Genomic DNA, 11049 nt, shown 5'->3' on the forward strand with positions numbered 1-11049 from the left:
TTACAGTTAAAGGGAGTATTCTGTTCAGGAATTTAATCTGTTTACATAGCAAATTATTAAGTAAATATGAAATTAACCATATTAAGACAATGATTATGTAGAGAAGTTGAACGTTAAACATAGCAAAATGGCGGGATATTTGAAGGTTCATCAAAAACTAACATAAAACATTTCTGACACAACATTTGACATCTAAACAATCTTTAAAACAGGAAAACTTACTGTATTATTTAAATATTAACTAAAGTTTGTTCATAACTGAAATGGAAAGTATGAATTCGCCCACATATCAGAAGCTGTCATAATTTTGGCATTGCTCGTGACATTTAGAAAGCGTATTGACACAACGCAACTAATTGATCAAATAATTATATGGTAAAAACTAGATGGAATTTGAAAAAAGGGAAAATATGCCGTTCAGGGTAAAGTTGCAAAGTCGATGAACAAAATGAGCATCGAGACTAGCACCAATGGTTAGAGTATCAAGTGAAAAGTATGCCCAACCCCCCTTTCAGGGTCCTAAACTCAAGTCCCTAGGAGCTAGAGCACTTCAAAAGTACAGCACTTTTTCAAGGTCACCCGACTATTGGAAACAAAAGTTGTGACTTGAGATGACAACTATTGAAAAATGAAAGCAACGCATAAGGGAATGAGAGTACATATGAGAAATATACACCAGTGACCTTGAAGGTCTTGCACCAAGGTTAAATATTATTTTTTCCAACATTTTAGTATGTTTTTACATTATTTCTAATATAAAATTCAACATTGATCGAACTTGACCCAATTCCGTCGCTCTAGCAACTGAGAATTGCCGGTTGAGGGCATAGCTATATACTCATCATAAAAGGATCTAATAATTTGATATAAAAAATTTAAAATATTAGTTTTGACCGCAACATAGCCGGCCCAGTTTTTGGTCACAAATCCAAAAATAACATCACTTGCGGTCACAATTTACAGTGATCAACTTCACAATAGGTCTTTTGTAGCTACCCGTTGCAGTTTTTACTAGCGCTGATCTGGCTATTTGGTCGTCACTCTTATGAACTTCTTGAATTCTTCCTAACGGGAAGTTGAATGGATGCACATTCTTATCGACTATCCAAACCAGGTCACCAGTTTTTGGCTCGATAAGTTCCTCCTTGGCCCACTTCGTCCTCTGCTGTAGGCTTGGCAAAAACTCAGACCATCCAACGGTTCCATACGGCAACTAGGATGCTATGTTGACCTCTGAACAGCTTTCTGTGACTCGCAGTAGTTCCAGAAAACAACCCATTTGGCCAATTAATGCTAATTTGACCTATCAGAAAGTGGTTTTGTGTCAGTGGCTGTAAATCGGTGACATCTCCACTAACTTCCGTAAGTGGTCGGTTGTTCATTAACTGCTCAACTACACAGAGTACTGTGCGAAGTCTGTCTTCAGTTAAGCTCTGTTTACCGAGAACATTGTACAAAGCTTTCTTGCAAGATTTCACAAGACGTTCCCATACACCTCCAAAGTGAGGAGCTGCAGGCGGGTTGAAGGTCCACTTGATGCTCTCCTCTGCCAGTCTACTTGCTATTTCGTCTTTCCTGAGCTCCTGGAAGGCTTCCTTGAACTCTCTAGCCGCTCCAACAAAATTTGTTCCATTGTCAGAGATTATTGACTGAGGTTGACCTCTTCTTGCCATGAACCTATGAACAGCACCAATGCAAGCTTCAGTGTCCAAGCTGTCAACCAGTTCCAGATGAACAGCTCTAACACTCAAGCAGGTAAAGAGACACACCCACTTCTTTATTGTACGTCTGAACATCTTTACTTCAAACGGTCCGAAATAATCGACACCGGTATTTGTGAATGGTCGGACATTATTCGTCACTCGGTGTGTCGGTAAATCACTCATCTGTGGAGTTTTACCGCTAGTAAACAGTCGACATGTTACACAATTGTATTTCACTGCTCTCAGCGCGCTTCTTAACCCAAATATCCAAATTTTCTTCTGTACTTCGTTCCGAATATACTCCACCCCTTCGTGATGAAAAATTTTGTGCTGATAGCTCAGAAACAACTCAACTGCTCTATGTTTGCTAGGCAAAATAACAGGGTGTTTTGTCTTGAATGGTAAATTAGTTCTCCTCAGTCGTCCTTTTGCTCTCAGGACACCGTTAGAATCAATGAATGGAGATAAGGAAACAATTTCGCTGTTTGAAGAAACTGTTTTCTCGGATTTCACGTCATCAATTTCTTTAGAATAGACTTCCAGCTGAACTAATTTCCAAATCAGTTGTGCAGCTTCTTCCAGTAGTGAATGCACTTCAGAGTTCTTTCTGGCAAGCGATAAAATCCAAGCAATTGTTCGCCTCAATCGGTTGTATTGGCTGTATCGTTTCCAATCGACTACACCAATTACTTCATTTGCCACGTAAACTTGAACATTCATATCCTGCTCGGCTGGAAGCTGATTATCTTCGTTTAACAAGATCGGTTGTAGCAGCCAATCTGGACCCTTGATCCAATTACTGTTGGCTATGTCATCGAAGCTGAGACCTCTTGTTCCAAGGTCGGCTGGATTCTTAGCACCTTCCACGTGGTGCCATTCGTCCACAGTTGAAGTGTCGAGTATTTCTGCTACTCTGTTTGCAACAAAGGTAGGCTGTTTCTCGTTGCTCGATCTTATCCACTGTATAACTGTTGTAGAATCAGACGACATAAAAACTTTATGGAAATGAATTGAGTGTTCCTTCATGATTGTGTCTTTCAGTCGATTCCCGGTTAATGCTGTCATGAGCTCAAGTTTTGGAATTGTATGATGATTTACAGGTGCAACTCTGGCTTTTCCTATTATAAAGGATACTTTACGCTCTGATTGATTGCTTTCTGTTACAAGATATGCTACCGCACAAAATGCGTCCTCTGAAGCATCACCGAAAACGTGCAACTCATTTCGAATGTTTTCGCTCGACGTTTCATACCATCTGCTGACTTCAAACACTTCACCGGCATTCAATTCTCCGACCCAATCCGAAAATTGATCACTGAGGTTCTCGTCGATAAATGAGTCCCATTGTTGTCCTCTTGTCTGCCATATGCCTTTCAGGATTATTATTCCACGGATAACAAATGGAGCTAGAAATCCCAAAGGATCAAAAACGCTAGAGACAATTGATAGCATTTTTTGCTGAGTCCAATTTTTTTCAGGCTTAAACTGTAAACCTCTGCATACTTTCAGCGTGTCGGTTTTATTGTTCCATTCTAATCCAAGAATCGTCAGGGCCTTGTCATGTACTTCATCTTCATCAAAATTAGTAGCCCACTTAGTTAGTTTAAAACCACCTTTTGCTAAAAGAGCAATTAATTCTGCTTTGACGTCAGCAGCTACTTCCCGACTCTGCAGCGAGACAAGTAGATCATCCATATAGAAGTTATGGCACGCTATGTAACTAGCTCGATCTGAATTTTCAGCATTGTCAGTTGCACATCTTTGTAGCGCAAAGTTTGCACAAGTTGGAGACGATTTAGCGCCAAATATATGTCTATTGTACTGATAGGTTACTAATTTGTCATTTTCATCTGACCATAGAAACCGTAGAAACTTTCGATCTTCCGGTTTGACTTCAACTTGAAGGAACATTTCTTCAATGTCGGCACTCAAAGCATATCGGTTCTCTCGGAATCGTGCCAAGATTCCCATCAGACTGGCTAGCAAATCCGGACCTGCTAAAAGCATGTCGTTGAGACTTGTCCCGCGAAATTTGCTGGCTGCGTTACATACTCTTCTCACTTTGTCGGGTTTGTGAGGATTCAAAACTGGGTGATGTGGTACATACCAGACTTGTTGATTGATTGTTGCTGCCAAGTCGCTGCTAGAAAGAATTGAGATATATCCTTTACTAAGATCTGAGTTAATTGTTTCTGTATATTTCACTTTAAGTAATTCGTCTGTCTGTAATCGACGCTGCAACCCTCGAAGTTGTCCCAATGCTGATGAAAAGTTGTTGGATAAAGCTGCTTGTTCACCGTTCCATAATAAACCAACTTCATATCGTTCACCGTTGAATTTGATCGTTGAATTCAGAATCTCGGTGGCTAGTTTGTCTTCTTTTGTTCTCTTGTCGGCAACTTTAAGTGTTCCGTAGGACTCCACATCCCACCACTTCTTGACAACTTCAGCTAATTTCATGTCGTCATTGTTGGCTACATGACACGCTGCGCTGAGTTTTAGCTGATTAATTGGAACTGGACCACTGACTGTCCATCCAAGTGGTAACTTAATAGCCCACGGTTTGTTCTCACCGCCTTTTTGTATTCGACGGGTCGAATCAGTTCATAAGCATTCTGGCCTAGAATGATCGCAACTTTCTTCAAATCGATCTGCTTGAAACCCACAGACTTCAAGTAGGGATACTTCTCTTTCATCTCCTGGACATTGTAAACGCTTGTTCCAATTTCCAAGTTCTTTTGTCTGTGAATTGTGAGTAGCTTTCCTTTGTCCTGCATACAGTTAGCCGGCCCAATTGTAGCCTGAACCGCTCTGCATGTTGTAATTTGTGTGCCGTGAATTGCAGTCACATTTAACGACACTGGTTCTCCACGTAATTCAAGCTTTTCTAACAAGTCTTCATCCACCCACGTCTGAGTGGACCCCGTGTCACAAACAGCAAGAGTGTCTTCGAATTGTCCTTCATCTCCGAAGATTCTGACACGTGCTATTTGCATTAAACCTCTTATTGACTCCACATTGCTGGTTTAATTAGTCACTTCTGTCTTGTTAATGGGTTTCAAGTTTTCCGAACTTTTCTTGTAGTGAAGCAACTTGTTGTGGGTTTTCTCACAGCCATCAACGCCACAATTTTTTTTCCTTGAACAGTATTTTGCTGCATGGTTATCAGCAAGACAACAAAAACATAGCTTCTTTTCTTTAACGACATTGTATCGTTCATCTATTTTCATGTTCTTGAACTTATCGCAGTTCCAGACCCTATGATTTGAACCTTCGATAGGACATTTGTTTTCGGTCCGAGTTTTATCGTCATTTGAACTGAAGGTTGACTCGCTGGGCTTTGGACTTTTCTTGAGATCGGGTTTCTTACCGAACTTTGTCGTTTGTGTTTCGAATTTTGACGATGTAGGCGCACAATGAACCAATCGCTCATGTACTTGCGCTTCTTCTTGCAACCAATTATTAAACTCGACCAGGTTTGGTATTCGTTTTGCTTTGGTTGGGGCCTCTATAAAGGCAAACCATTGACGCTTTGTATCTAACGGCAACTTACTGACCGCAATATCAAGGTTACTAGAAGAAAACAAGTCGTTCGAGTACCCAAATTGCTGTAGAATGTTCACAAACGTTGATACCGTATCAGCAAACTCTATCAAGGATGATAAGTCGCCAAATCTAACCTGTGGGAAGTTCTGAATTTTGGCAAGTTGTGAAGAGACAATGTGATGAGGCTGGCCAAACTTTCTTTGCAGTGTGTTCCAAGCCTGATCGTACATTGTTCCAGAGTAGCCCATTCCATTGACAGCTCGTTTTGCTTTTCCAACAAGCAATGTCTTCAAATGGTTCATTTTCTCGTCTCGACTAATACTGCTGCTGTGTATTGTAGACAGAAACATTCCACTCCATTCAGGCCAATCCAATGGATTACCATCAAATTCGCGCAATTTTAATTTTGGCAAACTTCTGTTACCATTGTTGGTTGGTTGTGAAAATATATCATTACTGTTGTCCCTTGGAGACAAGAATGAGTTTGAATAGGCGTATCTATCAGGTGAAAATCGTCTATCTCTGCTTCCCAGAGGTGTACTTTGAATTCTTGTTTGCTGCTCAAATGGATTTTCGATATCTTCTCCTGAACTGTACTGCTGTCGATAATTTGTTAAACGACTCGAATAACTATCTGTCTTTAAAAAAGAACTTGATGGACGCTCCACTTCTGGCAGTTGAACTTTGAGGTTTTCTGCGTACTTATCGTATTCCTCGTGAAGTTCTTTCGGGGAAAATTCGTCATCAGACTCTGTTTCATTTGATTGTTTAGATTTGTCAGAAGTCTCTCCAGAAGAACTTTCTAATTCAGCTTCCATAAGCGAAGTTGAAGTTTTTCCTCAACTTGTCTCATCCGTTCTTCGTGCTCTCTTTGCTTTCTTTCAAACTCCATTTGAAGCTTTTTGGACTCGATGTTGGCCTTCTTTTTGGCCTTCTCCTGTCTTTCTTCAACTTTCTGGAGCTTTAGCAATCTCTTCTCCTCCTCTCTTGCAAGCTTGTTCTCCAATGAGTAATTACCAGATTTACCCACTTGACTTGTGTTTTCAGTCGGCCTGTCGCTTTTCTCTTTCTGTGAGCCACTGCTCACAAGGTTTACGCCATTGTCCTGAGGAGTACTGTCCGTTAGAACTGCTGCATTTGGAGCATCTTCCGCCAATGTAGTGAAAGTGGAGACTGAAACTTCTCCAAACGAAACCATTCTGTTTTCTGATGCTGCTGCTTTTAGATCCAAAAGCTTCAAAATGTAGCATTTGTGATCCGTTAGACGACTTCTGTAGTCAATACATTTCTCTGTTACCTCAGAGAAACCAGTCCCACCGTGTTTGGCCTCTAATTTACTCAGCTGATTGAGTAACTTGTCTTCTTCTTCGAAGTATGCGTCAACTTCAGATCTAGCTCGAGCAAGACGATAGTTTCCTTTCAACAATCGTATTAACTCTTCTCTTTTTCTTCTGAGTTGGTCATACTTCTGATTCAAATTAACCAAGTCTAAAGAGTGCTCTTGACGGCCACGTCTGATAGGAATGATGATTTTTTGGTGGGAAGATGCTTGTTGTTCTGATGAAGAAGGCATCCACAACATGGCAACCTTCTGAGATTTTGTTGACTTCTTGAACATTTTGATAATAAATAACAACAAATATTATCTTTTTAAATGTCCGGGGAGAATACGGACCATTAATGTTACGGCTGATATTAGTAGTGAAAAACTAAAAATATCTTTACGCACGTTCTGGTTCGTTTAAAGCTTTAGAAACTTTTCTTGACTGTAATTTCCTTAGGATTCTCTGCAAAACTTTAAGAAATTAACTTGAATTTCGTAACTCAAAGTCATACAACTTGACTCCAATTACACTAATGCTCGCTCTGTTAGTAATATGTTGACCAGATGACATTTACGAGTGGTAATTAAACATTACATAACTGACATTCACAGTTGAAGGGAGTATTCTGTTCAGGAATTTAATCTGTTTACATAGCAAATTATTTAATACAAAATTAATCATATTAAGACAATGATTATGTAGAGAAGTTGAACGTTGAACATAGCAATATGGCGTGATAATTGAAGGTTCATCAAAAACTAACGTAAAACATTTCTGACACAACATTTGACATCTAAACAATCTTTAAAACAGGAAAACTTAATGTATTATTCAAATATTAACCAAAGTTTGTTCATAACTGAAATGGAAAGTATGAATTCGCCCACATATAAAAAGCTGTCATAATTTTGGCATTGCTCGTGACATTTAGAAAGCGTATTGACACAACGCAACTAATTGATCATATAATTATATGGCAAAAACTAGATGGAATTCGAAAAAGGGAAAATCCGCCGTTCAGGGTAAAGTTGCAAAGTCGATGAACGAAATGAGCATCGAGACTAGCACCAATGGTTAGAGTATCAAGTGAAAAGTATGCCCAACCCCCCTTTTAGGGTCCTAAATCCAAGTCCCTAGGAGCTAGAGCACTTCAAAAGTACAGCACTTTTTCAAGGTCACCCGACTATCGGAAACAACAGTTGTGACCTTGAGATGAAAACTATTGAAACTGAAAACACCGCATAAGGGAATGAGAATACATATGAGAAATATACACCAGTGACCTTGACGGTCTTGCACCAAGGTTAAATATTATTTTTTCGTTTTTTAGTATGTTTTTACATTATTTCTAATATTAAAAATGCATTATTGATTGAACTTGACCCAATTCCGTCGCTCTAGCAACTGAGAATTCCCGGTAGAGGGCATAGCTATATACTCATCATAAAACGATCTAATAATTTGATATAAAAAATTTAAAATGTTAGTTTTGACCGCAACAGAGCTCGCCCCAATAACATACACTATATGCTGCGGTGCAACATTAATTGAATCACTTGTTAGAAATGCTTTATGCTTAAGAATCTCAAGCTCAAAAAGACCAATTGAATGTGATAATATCGTTTGAAATCATGAATATTTGGTTTCAGCACGTGGTTAATTATCATTGTTTTCCTCATCTTGCTCGGATTGCCTTGAAGGTCATTGTATCAAAGGTCATTGTAAATCGTAACATACCCGCCTCCTTCAACTTTACTAATGTATCAATGAAACTGGCTTTTTGATTTTGTGGTCAATTGCAATAAATAGTATTTCTCAACAACCCATCAGAAGTTTATTAATACTCTTTAAAATCAATCAGTTCTTGTTTGCCAGTCTTCTACAGTTGTAAATTGCATTTCCTTGCTGTCATTCCTCGTCTGTATCCTCTGTTGTTCATTCTTCATCTGTGTCATCTTCCTTGTCAGATCTTAATGACGACATGTTAATATCGTTTTCCATTAACAAGACGAGCTTGTTGACTGGTCGCATAATTAGTACAGATGATGTCTTCAATTCAACAACTCGAACTATTTTATCATTTCCATCAGAGACCTTTGTTTTTCGTCCAATTGGCCACAGAGTGGGTGCTGTGTTCTCTTCCTTAATTATTACAACATCATTGATGTCAATATTTGTTTGTCCCGTTTGCCATTTTTTCCGTTGTTGTAAATTTGACAAATATTCTGTTGACCACTTCGTCCAAAAGCCTCTGATAAGATTTTCCGTCCTCTTCTACTGTCGTGTCAAGGAAATTGTTTCTTTTCCTGTTGTTTGTGATTCAGGCAATGCTTTGATTGCTCGTCCTATTAAAAAGTGTCCTGGTGTAAGTGCTAAGGCATCATTGGGATCATTTGAAATGGAGGTAATAGGCCTTGAATTTAAGATTGCTTCAATTTGTGCCAACAGTTTTGTGAAGTCTTCAAAAAACAGTTTTGCTTTTCCAATGCTGCGGTACATGTGGCGTTTCAAGGATTTGACAGCGGTATCCCATAGTCCTCCAAAATTTGGTGTTTTCGGCGGAATAGTAAGCCAAGTAATATTGTTCTCCTTGCCGAATATTGATATCAAATCATCAAACTCGTTAGTAGCTAAGTCTCGTCGAAACTGTAACTCTCCCTTGGTCCCAATGAAAGTTTTTGAGTTGTCGCTGTATATTTCGTCAGGAATACCTCGACGAGATACAAATCTTTTAATGGCTGCAAGACAGTCGTCCTTGGTCAGAGACATAACTGGCTCTATGTGAACTGCCTTCGTACTGAAGCAAATGAAAAATCCAACGTATGTTTTCAAAAGCGTTCGAGTTCCATTTTTTGTGTAGAACGGTCCACAGTAGTCGAGTCCGCAGTGACTGAACGCAAATGACGGTACTAGTTGTTCTCGAGGTAGATCTCCCATCTGAGGCTGTAACAATTTGGCATCAAATCGGATAAATGGCTGGCATCTGTATAAGACACCCTTCACTACAGAAAGCCCTCCAGGTATCCAATTATTTCGTCGAAGCGTGTCTAACGTCAGTTGAGGTCCTCCGTGAAGATTTTTCTCGTGTGCTTCTCGAATAAGCATTTCAGTGATTGCTGATTTTCTTGGAATAAGAATTGGAAATTCTTGGTCTATTGTGTAATGTGAATTGGCTAGGCGTCCCCCCACTCAAATCACCTTATTTTCTTCATCAAAAAATGGTGAAAAGTTGTTGAGACTGCTGCTTCTAGGAAATGTTAGTCTTCTCTGTCTCCCTTTAGTGGCTGCTCTATAGGCGTTAACAAAACATTTTTTTTCTCTGGTTTCATCTTTGTTGAATTGATGTACTGTTTCGCTAGAATTGTCTGTATTCCTGGTAGACATGATGTACAGCTGATCCCCAGATCCCAAGGGCCCCCGAACCAATCTATACCATTGCTGACATCATCCTTTGAGGCCCCGACACCATCTACGCTGACAAGACATCCTGGGATCCCGGCCCTACCTATACCTAAGGACTTCGTAGTAGAAACTGAGCTCGCATTTTCACCTGCGCCCCCGGCGCTGACATGACTACCTGGACTCCCGGCCCTACCTGTACCTAAGAAACTGGCAGTAGCAACTGAGCTCGCATTTTCACCTGCGCCACCGGCGCTGACATGACTACCTGGACCCCCGGCCCTACTTGTACCTAACGAATTGGCAATAGAATCTGAGCTCGCATTTTCACCTGCGCCCCGGTTGCTAACAAGACTCTCTGGGCCCCAGGCCCTACCTGTACCTAAGGAATTGGCAGTAGAAACTGAGCTCGCATTTTCACCTGCGCCTCCGGTGCTGACATGACTACCTGGACTCCCGGCCCTACCTGTACCTAAGAAACTGGCAGTAGCAACTGAGCTCGCATTTTCACCTGCGCCACCGGCGCTGACATGACTACCTGGACCCCCGGCCCTACTTGTACCTAACGAATTGGCAATAGAATCTGAGCTCGCATTTTCACCTGCGCCCCGGTTGCTGACAAGACTCTCTGGGCCCCAGGCCCTACCTGTACCTAAGGAATTGGCAGTAGAAACTGAGCTCGCATTTTCACCTGCGCCTCCGGTGCTGACAAGACTACCTGGGCCCCCGGCCCTACCTAAACGTTGAGGAGCATTGGTAAGTAAAGAGATCCCCGTGCCCATACCAATCCTGGTGTTAATGTAAGCATCTGGGCCCCGGCTCTACCTATACCACCAACCCCTCTCTTCCAGTGAAATTGTTACGTTTCTGAACGTCCTGTTGTGTCGCATCTCTGCTACTGTTGTTTGCATCTTCAGTGAGCTGATTCCTGATGATCTTGTATTCATGATGAAAGTTTCATTGTATGAAGCTGTACAGTTGAAATCTTCCTTCGCATAAATTTTTCTCTTGTAAGGAGACTGAATTTTAAGTCCGGATCATGGGTTGAGATGTAGACTCATTAATATCAGTCCTTT

At 40.6% G+C, this 11049-nt stretch overlaps 2 protein-coding genes across 2 annotated transcripts; both read right to left on the reverse strand.

Moving 5' to 3' along the window:
* Positions 1-1358: 1358 nt before the first annotated feature.
* On the reverse strand, positions 1359-4163 carry LOC142354894 (uncharacterized; the record flags this gene model as incomplete). The annotated part of the gene is made up of 1 exon (XM_075407231.1): positions 1359-4163. A coding segment is annotated over exon 1 (2805 nt), but the record flags the coding sequence as incomplete, so codon positions are not given.
* A 4685-nt stretch (positions 4164-8848) lies between these two features.
* LOC142354895 (uncharacterized) lies at positions 8849-9679 on the reverse strand. Its single transcript, XM_075407232.1, has one exon. It carries the CDS (start codon positions 9677-9679, stop codon positions 8849-8851), a length of 831 nt encoding a protein of 276 aa, XP_075263347.1.
* Between the last annotated feature and the right edge of the window lie 1370 nt (positions 9680-11049).

The sequence above is a fragment of the Convolutriloba macropyga genome, unplaced genomic scaffold, assembly GCF_964194025.1.
Source record: "Convolutriloba macropyga unplaced genomic scaffold, txConMacr16.3 SCAFFOLD_1166, whole genome shotgun sequence".
Lineage (NCBI taxonomy): Eukaryota > Metazoa > Xenacoelomorpha > Acoela > Convolutidae > Convolutriloba > Convolutriloba macropyga.